At 48.4% G+C, this 24,278-nt stretch overlaps 1 protein-coding gene across 1 annotated transcript in view; it reads right to left on the reverse strand.

Moving 5' to 3' along the window:
- The window catches only part of ACAP3 (ArfGAP with coiled-coil, ankyrin repeat and PH domains 3), a 195,796-nt gene that overhangs the window by 103,091 nt on the left and 68,427 nt on the right, over positions 1-24,278 (reverse strand). Inside the window, exon 2 of the mRNA XM_075018189.1 lies at positions 5,105-5,162. Coding sequence (XP_074874290.1) covers positions 5,105-5,162 — 58 coding nt within the window. The remainder of the gene's footprint in view (positions 1-5,104; positions 5,163-24,278) is intronic.

Genomic DNA, 24,278 nt, shown 5'->3' on the forward strand with positions numbered 1-24,278 from the left:
CACTGGTTTAGGAGCAGCCTGTAACTCAGGAGTGCTTTGGTCAAATGACCCCAGCTTTGGAACACTAATGCTACTCTGCATCCCAAGCAATCAGGGTAACATACAGATTTTAGAGCCCTTAGAAAGGCTGAGTTTTAAGGCTCCTGAAATGGTGGGAACGGTCTGAGCTTTTCCTTGCATGTTGAATAGTAACACCGAATAAATCATTGTGTTAGTCTTTAAAGTGCTACATTTCTGCTGTTTTGTTTGAACATTTGCCTGTCATTTGCCAGCCCTGGTGGGTGGTGGTGGAGTTGTGGGTCCCTAGGACTGCAGGGAGGGGAACCCCAAAGCTGTAGTCTGCTGCGGAAAGCTAAAAAAAGCATGGAGGACCCTGAGGCTGGAGGTGTTAAGGGCTGCCCCACCCCCGGCTTGGAGCCTGATGGCAAGGACCACCCCACTCACCCACTGCTGGGAGAGGGGAGAAAGGGCAGGGCAGCGGGGAGGTGAGGGGCATGGAGGGACACCATTCTGGGGCTACAGGTGAGGGGCCCTGATGGAGACTGACTGCTGGAACTCACCTGGGCTAAGAGTGGGCTCCCTGGACTGGTGGAGGGCCGTACTGCCGGAAGAGCAAAGGGTGTGTCCCTTCAAGGCAGAAGCCTGAAAGGGCAGGGGCGGGGCAGGGCAGACTGCCTTGTGCAAGCTGCCGGCGGGAGTGACTCTGCTGAACGGGTGGAGCACTAGGACCCAGAGGCAGCCAGTGGGCAAAACCAGCAGACAGAGGCAGACTGGAAGGACAAATCGGGACTGTGCAGTTGCACCTGGGGATGCAAGCAAACAAGCAGAAACAAAAGAGCGGGTGATCCCTGCTGCAGGACCAGCCCCTCCCCAAAAGTGTGGGACCTGGAGTAGCTGCCCCACTCCCTCCCACAGCCCAGACTGCTCTCAGCACCGCTGGAAACAGCCTGTCCAGTGGTTGCAGTGAACACTGTGAGCATCCGGAATCTCTCCTGGATGGGAGTCCAAGCACCAGCTTGCAGGGAACACCGCTCAGTGTTCACTGCCTGTGTTTCTTCTGCTAGTGCACGTCCATGCATGTGTGGGTGCACATAGCAAAATTTATTCTGCACATGGATGGAAAAAAATGGCAGGAACCCTGATTGTGAGTATGTTTCCTCCTCTGAGGAGGGCGGAAGGAGCAGAGAAGGACTCACTCTATCTTCCTGATCACTCCGCCCACGGGAGCCACCCCACTGCCCACAGCTAAAAAAATACTGTCTTAGCCACACACTCCAAGAGAAACAAGCAAAAAAGGCTTTGTTCAGAAGCTGTCACTGATTTTTTTTTTTTTTTGGCAAAAGGAAAAATGTTGGCTTTTGACAATCAAAAATGTTTGGAAACTGATTCTTTTTTGAGTTGAAAACCAGCAATTTTTCACTGGGGGGGGAAAGGCAAAATAGTTCATTTTAAAGACTAGAAAGCCATGTTGGATAAATGTGGCCAGCTCTATCCCCAGCCCACGTGGTGCTCAGATTGTCCCCAGCTGTGTTAGCAAAGTATCATCTGAATCCATTGCTCACACCCCTCCTTTCTCTCTTGTTCATCTAATCTGGCAGAACAGACTCTCAGGGAATATATGTGCTGCTCCATCCAACCCCAAAGAAAGAAAACAAACGGAGGCAGCTCCTGTGGCATCTGGAGCCCAGATGGACACCAGGGGCATTGGACGGCTCCTTTGGAAAGGAAACCCAGCTTATTCTGCAAACGTGGCAGTTTTTAAAATACCTCCTGGCGCACCCATCCAGGGCTGTGTTCCTAGTAGCTGAGGGCCAGTCAGCCTGAACATGCTCTGAACTCATGTTCCTCTAGCTCCACAAAGGCTCCTGAAATATTAGAAGGCTTGGGCACCGCTGGTCGAAAAGTCGTCTGCCACAGCTGGAGGCAAACGAGGTCAGAGTGAAAGCAGCAGCCGTATTTGCAGTTCAGACATAACTGTTTCTACCTCTCACTGTAATAAAAGACTGAGAAACCCACCAAACCACAGGTAGGGCAGAGAGTTCAGTCTTGTACCTTAACGGACAGATCCTGATATCCTTACTGGCACTCAACAGCACCTTGTTCCACTACTATTCCCGAGGAGGAAGGATTGCCTAGTGGATGGAGCAAAAGGCCAGGGATGAGAAGGCCTCAGTTCAGGTCTTAGTCCAGACATAAATTATTGGTGTCACCTTGGGCAAAGTTGCATAATTTGCCTGTGCTGCTGTTCCATATAGATACCTTGGTATTAAATCCACTAGGAGCTATGAAACACTCAAATATGGTAGTGGTCAGAGCCATAGAAATATTGTGATTTAATATCAGCAAAACATAGAATTTTGTCCAGAACAACCCTCAAAGCATAAACCCCTTTGAGTTTCATTAGGCGTCTTCAGCTTCAAATTGTTGGATCCAAACACCCCTTTACTTGTTTGGGTTCCCAGCTGATCCTGATTCTGACAGTTTCACGTGAGTAGCCATCCCGTCAGATTTTGGCGCAAGACAGTAGAAGTTACGTGAAAAGGGAACCGATCTCATGAAACCTGTCGTTCTAAAGGGAAAGCACTTGAAGGCCAGCCCATTGCTAGTACCTGGGGAGTGCCCAAAGACAGTCCCTGCCCAAAGGGGCTCTAATTAATTAGCCATCTGATCAACTCTCTTGGAAATGTGTTTATTTATTCATCTGTGCAATGAAGTTGTGAGTCCTGAATTGTTTAAAGAATTCTATTGTTAACAAAGCATTCCGATATGACAGGCTTGGGAACTAATGGCCTATAGCCATGGACTAACCACAGTAATGGTGACAAGTACCAGAGAGGTAGCCATGTTAGTCTGTAGCTTCAAGAACAACAAGAACAATGAGGTGCCACAATAATGGTATTAACGGTATCATCAGAACAAGCTTCCCCTAGTTCTGCACAGCCAAAATGCCCCAATCCTACCTCATAGAGACCATATGGGGCCAGTGGATAATTCAGGGTTCTTTGCAACTTCCAGTAAGGGGGCTAGTTAACTTAGATAGGCAGCTGCCCACGAGGAACTGTGCTAATGCCACCGATTCATTTCCTATAGGCTACCAGTTTCTTAGGGCTCATGGCTTCAACAAAGCTAACCTCTTTGTCTGAGGTGGAAGTTCTCACCCCTTCTCACTGCACACCATCGCCACGTTAAAATCCAACAACGTGGCTGGTTTCCCCACCACATTTCTGTCCTGTCTGCTTCAGTTCAGAAACAATCTGGCTGATGCCTCCAACGTTTGGAGGCGGGGACAACGTGACCTCCCATCATGAAGCGTCTTGACATGGATCCAAGACTGTTTTCATTCCTTTTCCTTTAAAACTCCTGGATATGACAAACTATCCTTGCCAATGGAGGGGTTTGACTGTGCAGCTGCTGACAGAGGCTCTGTCAAGTGATGCCGTAGCACAGCCAGATAGTTGGAAACTTTAGAGAGACACAATCAATGCCAAAAAGCAGAAAATTTGACCTGCCTTGTTGTTTCTTCTAGACCTTTTTCAACAGCCATGGATTGATTTATTTATTTATTTATTGTATTTTGAATGCATTTTGTTTTATTTAGCACTTGATTCAAAGCTCTTATGTATAATTAGAGTTTCCTCATCCAGAAAAAAACATCCAGAAAGAGAAACCAGTCAGCTGGCTCAACCTCGCCCTCAGAAGAAACCCTATCCTAAACAGATCAACCAAGTCAAGCTAAGCACTCACGCGCAATCTCATAGTAACAAACATAAGCACCCAACAGGAGAGAACAAACTTAGTAAGGCAGGAAGATTCAGATTCCCCTTTCCAATGGGGGGTCTTATGATACCACTTAGGACTCAGGAAGTCTGGTTTCAGTGCAGTTCCAGTTCTAACCAGCAGAGGCCAGTGGTGTACACATGCTTCATTTTCATAGAGTGTAATAATAGTATGAATTTCTACAGCAACTTCCATCCAAGAACTTCCAAAACATCAATTAAGCTACAAAACTCTGTATGTGGTAGTTGTTCTCTTTATTTGGCTGATGGAGGAAAGGCAGGCCAAAGAAGCTATAGTTGCACAGGGATACGCTGGCACTGATAAGAGTAGAACCCAGAACTTAATCAGTAGAGCTCTAACCATTAGGAAAGACAGCCTGACCCAATGGGAAATATTTCAGGTGAGCATTACAATAGCCAATAGAAACAGATTCAATAGACTATTGTTAAAACCTTTCCTAGCTGAATTCCACACACTCCCACCTGCCTGAACCTCAGCTTTGAGTTAATATGCATTATTGTAACCAACCAAGGCTGCCTACATACAGACGACATAACCAGGCAGTGAACAGTGCACCTCTATTTCTATCACAGTGGCACCTAGACTGAGACTAGGGCCACACAGAGCTAAATTCTGTGGAGTCATTGAGTGAGTCACATCCCGGCCCCAGACAATTACTGTCCACGTAGACGAGACAAACACAGAGTGGAAGGGGAAACAGAGGCACAAAAAGTGGCACTCTCTTGACTACATTGCAGAAACAGCCCCAACTGCTTGTGTGAAAAGGAGCCACCAGCTTCCTTGTCTATGGTGGAGCAGCTGTGTCTGCGGCCAGCCAGTAGAGGAAGACATGATCATATACAGGTTGAACTTCCCGAATCCAGCACTCTCTCATCTGGCAACATCCGTAATCTGGCATGATTTTAGTTAGACAGACAACCATTTATCATAGATGTGGCCAAGTTTCCCACAGTCCCATGAAGTCTGTTTCCAGACACAGTCCTGGCTCTCAGTGTTCTGTGCTGTTTTGTAGCTGTAATTTACCCCAAATGTCTTCTAAAAGCTCAGGAAACAGTGGAAGTGTTGGTAATGTGCTAGACAATATTGACGTCCCATGGTCTGGCAAATTCTTTCGTCCAGCACCGGTCAGGTCTCAAGGATGCCGGATGAGAGAAGTTCAACCTGTGCTCTAAACCAACATATCAAACCATTTCCTGACAGTCTGAGCAGAGGCTTCCTGCCCAGAACAGTTGGTGAGACCATGTTCCTGAACCAAAGACTCACCCTCATCTCCCCCAAAGCCATCCCTTCAGCTTTTCCATCTTACCTTGTCAAGCTTTGCTTCTATCTCCACAACATCTGTTTCCACTTCATCTATGGTTGCCCTGCAATTTGAACAGCAAAAAGGGGAAATCAGCAGGTTGCCCAAACACAGATGATGGGCAGAGAAGCCAAACAGGCTGGGAAAGACAAAGGTCAGGAAACCTCCAATAGGCAGAGGAGCTCTGGGAGAGAGGACAGGAGGGGGAGGAGCCCCAGTGCGTGAGAGGTGAATGGGGGTGAGGCACAAATGGAGGTCCATAGGCTGCAAGTGAAGCCCCAGTGGGCTGCATGCAGCCCGCAGGTCACAGGTTGCCCAACACTGATTTACACCCACATAAATAGGGAGTAACTGTTATGTGACACCAGCCTGAATGACATGAGAATCAGACCCTAAATGGCAAATTCACACCTGGGGTAAACGGATGCACCTCCCACTGTCAGCCAGCATTAACTGTGCTTGCTCCAGCCCTGGGGAAATGGGACCTCAGGCTGTAGCAATGCCTCAAGAATATCTGCACATTGGCTTGTGTCTTCTAAACCCCAGGAAGCTTTTTAGCCCCACATGGGCATATCTCAGTTCTTTTACCATCTCTGTCCACTCACTCACTCACACACACACATACACACACACACACACCCTTAGCACCTTGGCTCTCTGCAGGAGAGATCCACTCAGTGCTTATAGGATCTGCTTTCTTTTCAGTTCTTGGATACTGGTGACAGAATGAGGCCAGTAGGAATCAGCTCTCCCCAGTTATGGAGAAAGACTTTGGGAAAAACATTTTTCTTTTATGCAAGGCTACAACTACAAGTGCAGTAACACAGAAGCCTTCCCTGGCAGGATGGCATATCTGCAGCTGGGCAGCCATTCCCTTCGACAAGCACCTAAACATGTGGTAAACCTCACAGCAGTCATGTGCACCCAACACATGCAAACCAGAGTCCATTGCACATACTCTCTTACACATGAAGTGGTATGCGCTGCTTTTAAAGAACTCCGCTCGTGGGCACGTGTCAGGTAAAAGGTCTGTGGAGGAAGGATGTGCTGCTGAAGCACCAATTCATGTGGCTTTATGACAGCCTAGGATGTGACGCACGCCATTCCAAAAGGAACCAAGAGAAAGTCCCCAGGGCAACAAAATCTATTCAGTAAAGCTATGTCTACATTAAAGGGTCTGGTCAACAAAATGGCCCATTTGTCGACAAAACCCACAGAGCGTCCAGATTGTCGAGCGTGTTCTGCCAAATATAAGTCGACAGAACACAGTGCTTTTGTTGATAGCCACACCCCGCTCGCCATGAGGAAGAAGGCCACTGCCGACAAAACACTGGTCTGGATGTTCCAGGGAGCCTTCCGTCAACAGAAAAGGCCCCCGGGGTGCTGTGCAACCCTGTCTGCTGTGGTTCTGGGGGGCTGTTTTGACGATAGAGCAGCCAGGCAGTCTGGCCATGTTCTGTCCACAGAGGGGATCACTCTTTCAATCCACCCTGCGGTCTGGATGCGATTTGTCAACAGCAGTTTTGTCGCAAGGTATCTTCCAACACACACTTCTGCTGACAAATCCCTGTAATCTAGACGTAGCCTAACGGTGCTTGTTCTTTTAATTGGACGAACAGCCGCCTAGGGGGACGCTGCTAACAACACGGAGGACAAACACAAAATGATTGATCGGGCAAAGTCACAAAATGTGAACCCACATCCAAGCTTTTGGAAGGAAATTTGACTCTAATCCTAGAATCACAGAAATCTCCTGGCGGGATGGGACTTTGAGAGCAGTGTTCCCTGGAACCTGAACACTTGCCTGGCCATCCAGGAGAGACTGACATGCTGCCCAGCTGATTAACAGACACCACACGGTGCCCAGAGCCAGCAGCATACGTTTGTACTGGTGGTGTACATCCGTACATGTCTCAGTGCTCATAACAAAATTCGTTCTGCTCATGGATGGAAAAAATTAGAGGGAACGTTGCTTGAGAGGCTGTGCGATGTTGTGATTCAGCCCTGCTCTCTCTTGCAGGGGCCATAGAAACAGCAGGGCAAACTCAGTACTTCTCCACAGTCTATACTCTTCCATGGGAAATAAACAAACAGTACCTTCCGAAGGTGAACATAGTCCCCATCGGACACTGTTACGAGGCGGCCGACATCCTACCATGTAATCCAAATGGCACAGAGATCAGAGATTCCCCTCCCACAAAGGAAAGAAATCAAACAGGCAGCCAGGCACAGATCGCAAGCATGTCAGACCTGTCCTGAACTTTTAAGACTACCTCCCATCTAGTACCCGCAGGCCGGTGGTGCTGTGAGGAGCCAGATGGCCCAGACAATTTACAGTGTCTGTTTGGTGACACCACCGACCATGTGACACAGCACGTGAATTCTCCCTGCACATGGTGCCTGTCCCTATTACAGTTCTGCCCCAGGGCATTATTGGGCCCGATCCTGAGTGGTAGAGTGCACTCTCCAATTCTGCTAGAATCTCTGGAAGCCTGGGAGGTGCGTGTTTGCGGGAATACACTGATCCCTAGCCAAGACACCGAGTGTACGTCTACACTGCAAAGAAAAACCCACAGCAGAGAGTCTCAGACCCTGAGTCAACTGACTCATGCTCACCCTGCCGGGCTAAAATCCCTCAGCAGGATTTGGCCCAGGTGGGAACAGCTACACTGTTAGCTTTAGCCACACAGCCTGAGTCAGCTGACAAAGGCTCGAAGACTCAGCCTCATGTTATTCTTCTGTTACCTTTCAGAGGAGACTGCATGAGCCAATCAGATTTGCTTGTCCTACCCATTCTGTCCTTTAGGAACAAAGCTTTTATTTAGCTCCACGTCTGGACTAAGATTTTCAAAGGGAAATGGGACATCTAGTTCCTGTTGATTTTTTTTTTTTTTAAAGTGGGGAACTTCTACTCATTTTTACTGGGGAGCTGAGTGTCTAAATCCCTGAGGTAGATTGAAAATACCAACCCTATTATTTAGATATGATGTAAGGTCATTCATCTCAGAGGGGTAGCCATGTTAGTCTGTAGCTTCACAATTAACAAGCAGTCCTGTGACACCTTAGAGACTAACGCATTTACTAGGTTATTGCAGTCCAACCCCATCCTTTAATTAAAGACAGACAGTTGCTTTGAAGGAGGATTAACGCCCAGTGCATGTGAAACCTGTAATGACCAGACTGGTGATTTTTTCAATGACATATATAGCACCGCCTCTGGTTCCCATCCTTTTCACTAGTGCAGACCCCCAATTATCCCCTCAAACCGCTCATGGACCCCCATCAAAGCCATTTCTAGCCTTTATGTACACATCATTCCATGAAAAAGGAAACAACATAGATTTTCAGACACCCATTAATAATATTATTGGAAGATATTTAAATTAAAAATAATACTAGATAGTAAGTTTGCAATTTATTTAAAACTTATTTTCTATGACCATTTGTATTTATTTAAGTCCTGGCTGGACAAGGTTCTGGCTGGGATGACTTAGTGGGGGTTGATCCTGCTTGAAGCAGGGGGCTGGACTAGATGACCTCCTGAGGTCCCTTCCAGCCCTGTGATTCTGTGATTTATCTTTTATGTTTTCATGGACTCCCTGCAATACCCTCACGGACCCCCAGGGTAAGAAACGCTGCTGAGGTGCTACTAATCTATACATAACCGCACAAATAATCACAATGGTCTTATTGCTCAGTGTTGGGAGGGGCAAGGGAAGGTCCCATCTTCCATCCTGGGCCTTCAGATTACGTGGCTGTTTTGCTGAGTTTCTAAAGAGTTGTGGCAAGCGGTGGGGCTACTTTCCTGCGGGAAGGAGCAGAAACAAACTGATCTGTTGAACATAAGCCCCTAGTAATCAATGCACCAGTGCTTTTAGAAGGGCTACAGAAAGATTTTGAATTGCCTAAGGGTGCTCAGCGCATGGGGAGCTCAGGCAGTCATGGGACATACCACCTCGTGGCCTGTTGTGACTGAACTTTAAGTGCATGCTGTCAGACATCAGAATCACCTCATTCCTCGTGTGCTGAGGGAGGCTTAGGCTGATCGTAAGGATTTTTCTGTGCAAGACCTCCTGTCTCTTCCCTCTTTCTTTCCCCCATTATTTTACCCTCCTGACAGGGGAGCTAATGAGAACTGCCTGGCTTGGGTGCCAGGCAAGTCAGCAGAATTGTGCTGCATCACCAGGCTGTGTCCGAGAACACAAGATCCCATAAGGGGCTGATCCAGTAACCTGGATCTGAATATCCTGAAAGTTTGGCGTGTTGAGGGCCTGGATCTGAAGGCTTTGTTCTGCCCCAGCTTTTCAGTGCACAAGTCTAAAAGCAGGAAAATACCTCCACCTCCTCTCATGTCTCCAGCCCTCTGGGGCCTGCCCCAGAGTCATTCTGGGAAGGCTGACTCTTCTTTTTCGAGGGGCTTGGGTGCTGATGGATGGCTCTGGAGTGACAGACCGTGAGATCAATGGTTTCTGTTCATCATAGAAGAGGGGCAGCAGGGGGCAGCACCAACTCACGCGTCCCACACCTCCCCTCCACCCCCCAGTCCACCTTGCCCCAGCACCAGAAAGACTCCAGCATGGACGGGGAGTTCATTCTCCAGGCACAATGAGCACACAAGGGGGAGTGCTAATGGTACAAGCCTCATACATGTGGTTATTATTTGTACAACGGTAGCTCTTAGAGACCCCAGGCAAGATTGGGGCCCCCATCTGATAAGCCTCATGCAGTCACTGGGTGAGAGGTATTCCCTACCTTGAAGAGTTTAAAATCCAGGCAAGGAGGAGAAACAGCTAATGGAAGTGACTTGCTCAAGGTCCTACAGTATTTCAGTGGCAGAGGTGGAAATAGAACCCAGCTTTTTGAGTCTCAAAGTGCTCTGCTCACTGAGCAGCACTACCTCCCCACAGAGCTGCTCAGAATGAGGCTGAGACCATCAACATGTGTCACTTAGGCCACTAAAGGACCAGCCTTCAGAAATGACTTTTTTCAGTCTCCCCTGACAAGGGGTGGGTTTGAATGAGCATCTCAGAGGCTCCTGTTATGCTCCGTGTTAAATGTGCTAAAACCCCAGTGAGAATTGCCTTCCCTCTCTTCTCTGGGTGGCATCCAAATCTCACTGTCTGCCTTCACCACACTTCTATTCTAATCTTGTTGCTCAGACTCTCGGAAGGACCCTACTCTGGTCCCTTCTTGCTTGTGGTAACTTTCTCCTCTCCGGGCCTCATTTACACCCACATCAGCCCCTCACCAATCAATACAAAACAGAGCTGCTAAGATCATTTGCCTCGCCTGGCCTTCTGTCTGCGTCTCCTCTCTCCAGGCAGCTCCCCATTGCTATTGCATCTGATGACCTGTTTTAAATGAGCAACAAATTAGGTCCAGCTCCTTTCTCCATGGAGGTCTGCTGACTTACACTAGCTCAAGAGCGAGCCTGTCTCTTCTGAGGTTTAACAATTCTGGGCCAGATTGTTTATCTTTTACCTATTTGTTTTTGAACCAGATTTTTTCCATTGGTTGCACACAGCCCTTCCCAATCTGCCACAAATGTGGTTTTCATAAAGAAATCTTTCGCATAGCTGTTAAGCCTCCAGCAGTATGTGTATTGTTATAAGCATTAAGGAGTCTAGTTACTTAATGCCTAGTAACTGTCTTATTAAATCTAAATGAGCTGAATATTTGGGGATTGTGATGTGCTGCTTGTGACCATCCTTCTTTGAGCTTATTATCCACCCCACCCCAGCAAACCACATGATGTTACTTATGAGCAAGAGAAGGTCTCATATATTATCAGCATCCACTCGTTTCATGCAAAACTTTCTGTCTTGTAGTTTGACTGTACCCTTCCAGTCATTTGGACATGATGGGCCATATGCTGGCCTAGTTTTAATATGAATCCACTGAAGTCAAAGGCATCCCATATTCAAGTTAGATATTCCTCTCAGCAGCTTTGCTCCATCCACAGATCTAAGCCATCTCCCTTAACAGCTATTAGTTCTCCAAGCAAAGTAAGGGAGTTGTCAGCCTCCTATTTTCAGACAAGTGTCATCTGCTTTGATGCCAGCAAAGGGCCCGAGAATAGTCAAGCTGTTCCTTTGTTAAAAAATTTCTTCTTTAAGAATAAACTCTCGGTGCAGTGCTGTAATACATCCCACAACTCTGCTTGAGTTCCCCGGGCTGGGCTGGAAGAGGAAAGTCACAAAAGAAGATCTATATCCAACCTAGAGTTTATTTTAACTACACTTGTCAATGAACACGTTGGTGCCTCTTTGGAATTCTGACCACATCCACACTGACCCTGGGCTTCCTGAAAAGGCGCAGCTGGCGTGCTATTGATAGATCTTGGCTAAAGTCCTGCTAGCCAGAGAAGGCCAGATGCAAACCCTTCCTTCGTGTCCCAGCCCTCTAGTTCGACCTATACTGAGGGCAGAGCGGCAGAGTTTTAAAGCAAGAGCTGGTGGGAGAGGGTGGCTCATAGGCAAGAGGGAATTTAGCATAGATGGAAATGGATGTTCTCTGTTTAGTCACACTATCGATAATACAGAGTGCCTTCTAGGGGCACGGACCCAGGCCCCCTCTCCCACCTTGCCCTGGGGCCGGCTGTGGCTGTTGGCCCAGCTGGTGATACTGGTTTCCCCACACTGCTCCTTCAATGTGCCCCAACTCTCTCCCCAGCCAACGGGATGCCTGCACTCAGCTGACATCAGCTAGCCACTCCTCCTGGTCAGAGACTGGCAGTGTTCCTTATAATTTTTTCTATCCACAGGCAGAATAAATTTTTATGTGCACCGAGGCATGTGCACCACCAATAGAAACACACGCTGCTGGCTGCGGGTGCTCTGCTAATCAGAGCCTCCCTGAAGCACTCAGCTTGCAGAGCACTACCAGTATGCTTATTACACCTGTTTCTTTCACTGTCCACATGCATAAACACTTCCCATATGAAAGCCTTGGGAAATGAATTAACAGAGTCCCAGATATCAGGCAAGGGAATGGGTAATGTAGAGCTGAATGGACATTGGGTGAGTGCACCTTAGTACGGCAGTTCCCTCGGCTCCACTTTCTGCCTTTGTATGTGCTGCTCTTCAACCCAAATCAAATACTGTTGCAGCAGCTTGTCTGGTTGCTAAGAGCTGCTGTGGTACCAATGCATCGTCATGGAGATTTCAGTCTCCTAAGCCATGGCAACCACAGCATGGCAACATCAAGCAGACTTAGAGTAAGCGTTGGGTTTCCCTTCCCCAAATCTTGTTCTCCCAGTGACTAACTTGGGCAGGCCCCCAGAAGCCGCTCATATATCGGGATGGAAACCAAGACTCTCTTCCCCCCATGATGACTGGGCTGAAAACAAAGCTTCAGTGATGCACAGTCCCTGCACAGATTCTCTGCTCCCCATAGGGTGCCAGGGGGGTCAGACCATAATTGATCCGTCATCCTGCCCTTTCAAAGAGCTTCTAGAAAAGAGGCTTATTTCCTCTTTAACAACACAGTGCCAAGCTCTTTATTCCAGTGCATATGAAAGCCCAATAAGAATGCCAGCCTGCCTGCCTGCCCGCCTGTGCGAGAAACAGAAATAATTAAAGGGCTTCTCTCGGGTGGATTTTTCTGCTATTTTTAGTCTCTGGACTTGGAAGTCACATGTCTTCATGCCTCATCCCCATATTGGCCATCCGGATTCAATTTTTCCACTTGGTTTCCTCTCGCCTGTCAGAGCTGGATAGACTAACCAGCTGAAAGAAGGGTTTATTTCTGCAGCAAGGAAACATCAGCTGCTGTTAAACAGCAGATGTCAACTAGAAGACACTGCAATAAGGCAGCCTCAATGCCAAACTAGCTGCATCGACCAAGCGGGGTGGTATAGGAAGCCCCTTAAATTTGTTCCCCATCTGCGTCACTCCCTAAAAAGAATTTAATATAGTTGGGTCATGTATGGGAGGAAATTTTAGCTTCAGCTTTCGGGAGATATGAATAAAAGTGAATGTATCTAAGGAAGAAAAGTTCTGCACAAGACTTGGGGTTGGTATGTGATGTGGGAGCTTGATGCAAGGCAATGTTAGTAGCTTATTTCAGGAGCAGAGGGTGACGCAAAGAGGCCAGTGCATGCTCCTGTCTCCAGAACAGGCAGGATGAAGAGTTATCGATTATTTTTTAGTTGCCGTGGCTCTTTAAAATAGAACCTAGCAACAGATGGACCATGAGGCCAGGCTGTGCATGGAGAGGTGGTTCCCAAAGAGATGGATAACTCTGTGAGCACAAGCAGGACCTCAATCCTCGATGATCCATCTGCCTCCTGACCTGCAGCACCTCCTTCTATTCCAGTCCTTGTCGCCCTGTAGCTCTGCCAAGCACATCAGTTCTGAGTCTTAAGCTTCCCCTTATCAATGACGTGAATTAGGGGGTTGTTAGAACACTACCGATAGTTCTAATCGGGGTGAGGAGATGGTCCAAGCACCTCAGCCATATGAGCAGACACCCTGCTCGGTACAGATAGCGCAGGGATGAAAGCAATCCTGGGGTTCCCCTTACAGAAGGATCTCGCAGTGAGGCCTGTTGCTCTGAGGGACAGATCATGGAATAAAATCCTTTGGAAGTTACAAGGGCTGTCTCTTTCCTCCACAGGTGGAGCTCTACTGTGTCCTTCCTCCCCTCCTCCTGACAGGCCTGCATGTGACAGACTCATGAGCAACTGGTAAATTCATGACCAGCTCTGCTACGCCAGTGCGTTGCAAATAGTCTGGTCATGAGTTAAGGTGGTGTTGTCCAAGCACCTTCCCAACCGGGAGTGTTGGGACAACAGAGACCACCACCGAAAGCATTCCAGTAGGAGTGGGGGAACAGTTGGGGAAAAGGTTATGTCAGAAGCTTTCAAATACTCTGCTTTTCCAAGGTGTAACCTCGCGGTAGAGACAACTGACAAGAGAGAGTGACACATCTGTTCTACAGCCTTAGCTAAGAAACACAGGACTCTTATCTCATGCAGTAGAGGCACGTGGCTTTAGCTTCTGAAGCTGAAGGTTCAGTCCTGGGTCCCTCAACATTAAGAAAGGAATTTTTTCAAAAATCTTCCAGCTTCCCAAAAACACAGTGAGATTTAGCCCATGGCTAGGCCCCTGGGGTTGGAATGAGCGTTAGGCCCTGATCCAGCCCAACTGACCCAAAAGGGATTTGGATCAGGCCCTCAGCTGTCACCAGAGCGGAGCATCTTTGTTTCATGGGATTACACAGCTCCAGGCTTGGATGCTGCAAGGCAGGTAACTAATAAGGGGTCTAACCCATTCGGCACACAGCCAGGTCACCTCAGACATCGATGGCAGCTGTCACATGTCAGAAAGAATGTGCAACATCTTGGGCGCGCTCACAGTCCGAGAAAGCTAACTAGAAAGACCAGTGACTAGGACAGGAGAGGCTGAACTGTTTCCCTGATACCACAAAAGCGTGGTCCTGACTAGCCAGTAGGAAGGGGCCATTCTGTCATTCACAAGGTGCCCTGCTTGCTCCCTCATGCCACGCTCCACCGAATGCTCTTCCAGGCCTCAGGCTATTTCCGTCATGAGAGAAAACAACTCTTGACCTAAACCTTCAGCAGCAGCTGGCACAGTGCAAAATACAGCCCTCCCAAATAGCGAGACGAAACGCCGTTTCACTCAGTGAAACCAGAACTGTCCCCACGAATGAGGGTGCTCAGAATCTGGATTTTGCTTCAGGCTGAGGCCTAGAGGAAGCCATTGAGAAGCATATCCCACCTCTGAGGGAAGTTGTGCTCCCACAAGCATTTTTATACCCCAGGGGCAGGGGGATAACATTAAGCCATGCAGACAGACTGAATGTGTAACCCACACACCTTCTGGATGTGATGTCCTGTCCTGTCTAGTGGGGCCAAGACTGCTTACAGAGAGAATAATGCAGCCACTCTACAGCCTTTGCTAAGAAGCAGGTGACTTTGAGCTCGTGCAGTGAGGTCCCAGGTTCGATTCTGCATTTCAGAGGTACAAATGCCGTGGCTTTTCCTCTCCTGGGCCCTGGTTTCACTGCAGTTACATGGTGTTAGCAAGGTGCTGAGTAAACACTTCTCTGTGGCACGAAAGAACAAGAAATCAGAAAAGTTTGTCAGGATTCACAGAATCTGCACCAGGTCAGAGTTAAGGTACCTCAGCAGATCTGTGTGGGAACCCAAGCCCAGGAGGGGCTGCAGGACCATAGGGAGGTCACTCAGCAGAACTACCGAGGTTGGATTTTCACATGGAAGAACTAGGGTTGCATGGGAATGCGGCTGGGGGATGGAAGCTGGATTTCCGTTGCAGGATGAGTCAGGGCTGAGGTGCATTGGTAGAGTTGTGAGTGCTATGTCTGGCTTGTGATGTTCCTACTAGAGCTACTGCTGAAACCCAGCAGGGTTGGTAGTGTCGTCCTCCAGCCTGTACTGCACGTGACTTGATTGCAGCAGTAAGAGCAGAAAAAGAGGATGCAGGGAACTATAGAGCCGAGCTGCACCAGGGCACGGATGGACGTGCACCAGGAGGGTAACCACATGAGTCATTAAAAGTCAGCAGTAACTACATGAGCTCTGGTACCCTGGGCTACATTTCAAGCACCCTCCTAGGGCAGCTGACTGAGTGGGATCCCAGCCTACGTTAAGTATTACTCACCTTCTCACTCACTCTACAGTCCTTGGACTCTGGCCATTGACTACAAAGGCAGCATCCTCAGAAATGCCACTGGAGTTGCTCTGAAATAGCATTTCAACTCCGGCATAATTGCAAGAGTCCCAAATAAACACCGCAGCTTGTCATCTATCCTGCAACACCTCAAGGATGGGCTGACATTCCTTGACCTGGAGGCTACACTTGATTGCTGGGGGTTCTAACCCTCTGTTGTGCTCACAGCAATTATAGTTCTGGGTGCTGGGGCAAATGGAAACAATAACAACTTGTTTTTAATGAAGAGAATGAATTCTGGAGGAAAAGCCAAGGGACAATCTATGTTGAGAGCACCCATGCAGAGCTGGCTCCACAGATTCCACCCACACAAACCCTCTACCAAGGAGACCCAGATAAGGTGGGTGAAAGAGCCCTAATTAAATGCAAAATGTGAGTTCAAGCCAAATATCCATTTTTTTATCTAAACCATCATCTTGGCTAGAACATGCAAAATCCTGCAGGTCTTCGTGACCAAATCATTTAAAACCGTGACAGGTCGGGGGCATGAAAAGAGGCAAAGCCAACCAGAAAACAAAATATGGGCCAAAAGTGGCCTGAACGTTGCCGCAGCCTTAACAGCACATTCCAAAAGAGACTTCACGCGAGCACACACTGATTAGCAAACCCACAGGTGAGCCACCAATGTGCAATCTCTTGTGCAAACTCCATTAACCTGTTTGTGGAGCCTTCATGCACCAAATCCCTTCCTTAATAGCCTGGAAAAAGCAAACTTTTTGTCCTACCATGTCCAAATTGTCTGAAATCAAGAATCTTTCAGTAGCAGTTTGGTCCCTCTCTTACCAAGAGGTCCATGCAAAGCCATCCCACCAATAGGACAAAGTAGGGCAGCCACCCCAGGCGCCGTGCTTTACGGGGCTCCGTGGCAGTCACCCCAACCATCCTATGGACGGGAGGGACAAGCAGTTGCCTGAGGCCGAGGGCCAGGCACAGCAGAGGCAACAGAGGTCTCTTCCCTTTCCCTCAAACTCAGCACGCAGGTGGCGGGAGCAGCAGCTTGCTGCACTGCGACACGCTAACGTGAGGGCATGACACTGTGTCTTGCTTCTCCACAGGGGTGGGAAGCAAAACGCTCCTCCGGTTCCCGCTGCCTGCGGACAAGCAAGGTGCAACATGCTGGCAGGTCAGCGTGGTGAGTGCAGAGAGGTAGGGGAGGCCACCCCGGCTGCCTCCACCGTGCCCAGCCCTCAGCCCCAAATAATCCCCCAGCCCCCTTGCTAGGGGGAAGGGTGTAAGGGAGCAATGCAGGGGAGGGGCAAGACCTGCAGCATGGGGAAGGGTTGCCTCAGGCCCAGTCTGGGGCAGTAAAGGAGGGGTTGGCCCCAGGCCCTCCCCCCGCTTGGGACAGGCCTACGTCCATAAAGCAGATGCTTGCGCTGGCGTTAGCAACCCCAGCCCAGGCGCCAAGAGCAGCACGCGAGCTGATTTTCATCAGCACATGAGGTGGGAGCTCAGCCCCGCCCCTCCTCCCCCGGCAGCCAGGAGCTTGGGTTGACAAAAGACTAGCCAATGCTGCCGACCACCACCCCAAGGGTAAAGCTCTGCATCTTCGTTTATGTGTTAATGACTCTGCTGTTGTACCTAGGACTATTAGCAACTTTGAAAAGAATCACCGGCCCTGGACCCTACGTAGAGGTCCAAAGGTCACATTTCACCACTCTGCTTCAGAAAGATGGCTGACTCCTGTGCTAATGCACCTTCCATGGAGAGCATCATCAGGCCAGCGTGTCCAGAACCAATCTCAGCCATTCGTGGTAGGGGAGAGGAACACAAAACCACCAGCTGACTGGTAGCCTGTTGGTGGGGGAGCAGAGCTTCTGTTTGGAAACACAGTTAAAGGGACTTAGCTCTGTGCGCAGGTTCCTTATCTTCAGAGGATGAAATTAAGCCATTTCAGAGAACAGGGGGCTATTTCTACCATGCTTGTGTCAGCCCGGAAACTCTCCCAGCTCACTAATATGGTTTTCCGGTCATTACCACAATGGCCGGCACACTGGAGCTGGGCCCGGATTGATGCATTGGGGCAATACAAATGGTGGATGATAGTAGGATTATACAGTGGTGATGTGAAATAACATCCATGTTCCTTCAGTATGTATCAGAAGGCCTCATCACTCAACTGCTCTGCGTTTAGGGAGATGCAGCAATTAAACAAGTGTCACAATTTGCCTGCAAACCTGTCCACCATGTGGCAGGCTTAAAAGTGTAGGGAAATGCATGCCCAGTGAGCCAGGACTAAAGAAGCTGTCATTACAATGGCAATCCTCAGCCGTCCCCTCTGAGCCTTAGCTTTCCCATTGCTAAAACTGTAGGCATCCGCTTCACAGGAGTAGCGTCTGACTTAACCAGTAAGTTAATTAGCTCATTTATTTGTGTTTGTAAAGTTCTTGGAGCTCTCGGGGAACAAGCACTACAGGAAGGCGAGATTGTGAGGCATAATCAGTATTAGATTACTAAGCCTTAGCATTAAGAAATGAAATATTATTAAACAGCTCAGGCACAAAGGGATCAACATACATTTGCTAGGGCAGCATGTCAGCACCTTTTTATTTCGTGGTGAAATAGTGATCCTAGTTTGGCTTGGCACCCCCCTGTCAATTGGGTGCCTTTGATTCAAATTTGCCACACACAGCAGGAAGTGAAGAAAGAAGGAAATGTGATGGTATATAATAAGAAGTAAAACAGCATTTTAAAAATGCTTGTCTACCTCTGGGAGCTACAGGAGCAAGAGGTTTGGAAATGGCATGAAATAGTATAGAAAACTAATGTTGCTTAAATAACAATCATTTTCAGCGGAGGCTGTCAAAGCATTTTGCAAACAATGCTCAGCTAAACCTCACCTGCCGCTGGGACGTCTATGTGATCGTTATTCCTTATTTTACAGAGGGAGAAGCCAAGGTGGAGAGAGACCAGCGGCCAGATTTTCACAATAGCTAGTTGCATGAATGAAAACCCTGTGACCGCCCATGCAAATGGCTATTTAAGGCCCATTAGCATGCAAAGCTACTTTATTTCCAACCACTCTCCCAATAATTGTTCACAGTCACTGGGCGACTGTGCATGTCCTCCATTTGAAACACCTGACCCTAAGACTCTTGTTTCCAAAAGCAGTCACTAATTTTAGGTATTTCTCTTTTGGACAGCCAACTCTGCATGCTCAGAGACTGCTCCTCAGAAATGCCAGCAAGAAGCACTTAGGCTCAAATCCGCCAAGGTATGTAGGCTCCTAAATTGCACGGAGGATCTGGATCTTAGAGCTGAATCCAGCTCCCATTAAACGGAACATAACGACTTCCACTGATGTCTATAGGAGCAAGAGCAATTTCCCTAAGGCTTGATTTTTCACTGGTGCCCATTCCATTCCAGCTGATGTCAGTTCACATCTCCTTACTTCCAGTTTTGTGTTCTGACCTCTAGATCATATTACCAGAACGTTCTTCACCCTCACTCAGGATGGCGGTGTGTGCGATTTCCCCAGCTTGCACTGACGACAATTGACTCCCCTAGAGACTCTGAATGAGGCCCTTTCTGCAGTCCAGCTGATCCCAATTGTGTATTGACTGGCCTGGCTTCAGACAGAGTTGTTGGGATCTCCAGCAGCGTTCCCTCTAATTTTTTTTCCATCCATGAGTGGGATAAATTTTATGTTCACCAAGGCACCTATGTGTACCCCCATAGAACATATGCTGCTGACTGTGGGCAGCTAGGGGTACACTGCTAATCAGCTGGGCCTGAATCTCTCCTGGGTTGCCACCCAACTGCTGAGTTCACAGGGAACACTGCTCTCCAGCAGCATTTCCTGTAAGCTGTGCACTAGCACCCTCAGCTAGGTTTTGTGTTGCTGTTGGTGGTGTGCATTCACACATACCTTGGTGCACATAACATTTATTCTGCACAGGGATGGCAAGCAATAGAAGGAAAATTGGTCACTACAAACTGCACATGCAGTAAGTCTGTGCTCTCAGCAGCCTAGCATCTGGAGATGGGAATTTGCACCTCAGGCTGTACATGAGCAGCCTGCTGAGTGGCAGAGGAACTGCTTTATAATTTTTGGAAAAGCCACTTCTTCCTGCACCACGTCAGTCACAGCCGGGTGTCTGTGTGCAGCCCCTTTCCCTAATATCAAGCCAAAGGAGAAGCAGGGTGAGCAGGAGAATTAGCAATTGCCATGACAATATGCATAAGAATATTTTCTGTGGCTGGGAAGAGAGAGAGATAAGATGCATCTAATGTTGTTGGAAGCAATCCAGGAGCTGCTCAAGCTCAGGCAGAGGTTATTGGACCAGGGATGAGAGTCACGTCTCTGAATAGTACGGTCGAAATTCCCTTTTTGTTCGCAACAGCGATTCCAAAGACCCCCAATCTAAAGCCTTCATGCTCACATGACAGCCCAGATGCTCTTTGCCAAGCTGGGGTGGTGACGGGGCAATAAAGGGCAATTTCCATTTAATTTTCAGGGCTTCCCCCTTTAATTTAGTACCTTGGATCAGCGAGCACGGAGAGTTGTCCAGAGCACAGGTCTGGGAACCAGCCCTCCTGGAGTGTCTTCCTGACTCTGACACAGACCTGCCGGGTGACCTTGGGGAAATCACTTTCTGAATCATTTGAAAAAGGAGCAATCCCTCCTGACCAGCGGCGGTGCTGGGAGGAGGGATTAATTATGTTTGTCCAGCGCAGAGGTTCTCAAAGTTCATTGTATTGCAACCCCGTTTTGACAACACAGATGATCACCCAACCCCTGAAGCAGGGACCCAAGGCTGAGCCCAGCTGCCCCCTCTGGCAGGACGAAAGCCTGAGCCCCACTATCCTCAGATAGGGCACCCAGGCCCAAGGGGCAGGCAGGCCTGATAATGGGGTGGGGCAGTTGCACAGGGGCTGGGCATTCCAAAGAAGCCCAGAGCTCCAGCCATGGCTGCTGCTACTTCCTCAATGGCAGCAGCAGCGGGAGCTCCAGGCCCCATTGAAGTGCCATGGCAGTGCTTCTCCACCACTCCACGTAGCTGGCGGGCCCCATGGGGATGTGCACTAAGGGCTGCCTGCTCTAGGCCCGGCCCCTTCTGCCCTTCGCCTCTCCCCTTTCAGGGGCACGGAGCAGGCCCCCTCCCATATTACCTGGCGGGAAGGCCAACAGCCCTGCTGGGGGCAGCGCATCTCTAACCTGAGTCCCACCATCCTGAGCTGAAGTCCTTGGGCTCTGGCTTGGTCCCAGTCCTCAAGCTTCAGCCCTGGCCCTGGCCCCAGCCCACAACAAGTCTGAGCCAGCCCAGGGGTCCCAACCTAGCCTGAGAACAGTGCCAGTCTAGGGCTCTGCAAGTGAGAAGCTTACGTGGGCCATGCATGAGGAGCATGTTATTTATTAAATCTGACTGTGGTTTACTGGAAACAGACGGCAACTGCTCCCTGCCGTCAGAGAGCCAGGTGGACTTAACTTCTCTCCTCCCTCGCTCAAACCAGGGGTGGAAGTTTGGCACAGACGTGGCTGCTCCTCCCTCAGTTCCCCTACCCTGAAACACCAACCGCCTGGTCGCTTGGAGCTGCCAAGCTCCCATCCAAAGGAGCAGAGATATTTTCTCAGGTTAAAAACCAAACACACACACACACACACGTTCTTCAAAGGCAGGGGGTCAGCAACCAAAATAGCAAGAAGAGCCACTTTTTTTTTCGAATTCGGTAAAAAAAATCAATACTTCAAGAGCTGCGATGCCTGTGACTATGAGACGGTCCTTAATAAATAACATCACACCTACTTTTTGTAACCCCTATTTTAAGAACAGCGCACACACAATGATCTGTAACGTGACACATATTTACTGCAGGACATTCAGAAACTTTTTACCTGTTCTGTTTCCCCACACTTTACGTATGTGTTTAAACCACAGCCTTCTGGACTTTCACTCCCAAACGCGCTTTAATTCTGCCAATTTTACTTCATGTTTAATTTCAGTTTTCTTTCTTAAAATACATGTTGCCCTTCACAGCTGGAATGCCACAAGCTTCCCTTCCTTTTCAAAATTAAGACTTTATTAGCAACACAAGCAAAACATAGGCACAGTATCATATCCCACAGTGCACTTCACAAAGTAAAGGGGGAGTTATCCAACGTTTCAAGATCACATATCGTTTGCTATTTAGATATGAGTTGCTCATTGTTGGGTTTGTAGACATTCACCATTAACTGAAAATAATCAGGAGGGTTTTCTTTTTTACTACCAACACAATGAGGATCAACTAGTCCAATAACAACACCATCACACTGGGAGGGGGTGACCTGGAAGATGTGGAGCAGTTCTCCTATTTGAGGAGTATTATGGGCAGAGACGGAGGAACAGATAAGGATATCAAGGACAGGATAGGGAAAGCAACAGCTGCATTCAAGACTCTCCATCCCATATGGAGTTCACAGATAATATCTGCAAAGATGAAACTGCAGATGTTCAAACACAAATGTGAGGAGTGTGCTCTTGTATGGTTGTGAGACCTGGCGCACTAAAACGTCTTCAAATCACAAGCTACAGCTATTCACTAACAGATGCCTGAGATACATCCTTTGCATCAAATGGCGAGACTTGGTCACAAATGAGGAGCTTTGGAACAGAGCAGGACAAGAACCAATTGACACTGAAATCAAAAGAAGAAAGTGGGGATGGTTTGGCCACGCTCTCAGAAAACCATCATCCAGCCTAGTCCGTCAAGCTCTCACATGGAACCTGCAAGGAATACACTAAAGAGGAAGACCTCAGACAACGTGGAGAAGGTCTACTGGGATTGAAGGACAGTGACTGGGGTATTCCTGGAGTCAGCTAGAAGTTTCGTCCGTAGACAGAGTGAAGTGGAGGAGATTTGTAGATGACCTTTGCGCCAGGTGGAGTACAAGGGTTAAGTAGTAGCAGTAATTCTAATGCTGGGAGCCACAAAGAAGTCCTTAAAGAGCCACAGGTTGCAGACCTTTATGGGAGCATTGCTGCTAGGGGGTGCTATGCTTTAGGGGGGTGGGGGGAGGCCTTCCTTCAGAGATGGTGTAAAACCCAAGTGCTGACCTGCCCGGGTCATGAGAAATCCCCAGGGACTTTCTGCAAAAGCCAAAGGTGTTGAGTTCATTGGCTTGGGGCAGGTGACCCTGTCACCGAACCAGTTGTTAATTCCCCTTTGTTAGCTGCTACCATGCAGCGCTGATGCTTAACCAGATTTTTCATGAAGGAGCCTGAGGAAAATGGACAGTGGAGGCTGGGCAAGGCTTTGATGGAGCCAGGGCTGACCTCAGGAATACGCACATGGTTGATATATTAAAACAAAAAACCAAACCTGATACTGACTGATCCACCCCCTTTTTTTTTAAACATTATTTTGTATCTCTCTCACTAAGAACAGACACCACCATGGCAACAGCTCCATGGTGACAGTCTCCATGGCAAAGAGATCCAGTAATTGCTGTGGCTTCCAGTTCAAAGCTTGGCCTTGATTGGTGTGGCTTTCCCGGTTTCCTAATGGAAAAGGCACGGGGTCATTGGCCTGATGCTCAGCAGGCAGGAGGAGATAAGGGGCCCTAAGGAACATTAGCAAAAGGTAGTGTTTGGAGAGGGGAAGGCTCATGGGATAATGAAATTACAGCCAGCAAAATCAGATAACATCTGAACAGTCTACCTTAAGGGGCTGGGAAGGTCTAGGTTAGATTGCTTCTTGAAGCCACAGCTGCAGTGAGTTTGCAGTTCTCATGCCAGAGGTGAGAGCCAGCTTACATTTACTTAATTAACTGGACCTACTAGGGACAGGTAACTTCCTTTTTATTCTCCCTCCTCCCCCCACCACCACTCCCTGCTGTATAAACCCTGGATTCTGTATTTCCACTCAAAATCCATCAGATGTTGGTTTTACCCAGTGCTTTTTGTTTGTGACAGTACTCAGCAGCCTTAACCATTGGATTGGCTTGTGGGGGAGGAGCTGGATGAATACCAGCTCCTCTTTTTTTACACAAAAGGCACTGATCTTACCCATGGAAGCTCACAACCTAATAAATAACAAGTAGTCCTGTAGCACCTTAGAAACTGATAAATTTATTAGGCTTAAGCGGATCGTCTGAAGAAGTGGCCCTTACCCACAAAAGCTCATGACCCAATAAATAGTAACAGAGGCATAGACGTGCTAGTCTATCTACTATCAAAACAAAAAAGCAGTCCAGTAGCACTTTAAAGACTAACAAAATAATTTATTAGGTGATGAGCTTTTCTGGGACAGACCCACTTCTTCAGATCATAGCCATAATAAATGTGTTAGTCTCTAAGTGCCACAGGACTGCTTGTGATTTGTGAAGTTACAGACTAACACAGCCACCCTGCTGAGACTTCACATCTGCATTGTCTGCCTGGCCATGCTATGCTACACACAACTGTTATGGGCATCAGAATTTCAGACAGCCGAGCTGTGCAAGCTCTTAACCACTTTCCTGGGGCTGAATCGTCCAGGCAGAGCAA

Source organism: Carettochelys insculpta, chromosome 23 (assembly GCF_033958435.1).
Source record: "Carettochelys insculpta isolate YL-2023 chromosome 23, ASM3395843v1, whole genome shotgun sequence".
Taxonomy (NCBI): Eukaryota; Metazoa; Chordata; order Testudines; family Carettochelyidae; genus Carettochelys; species Carettochelys insculpta.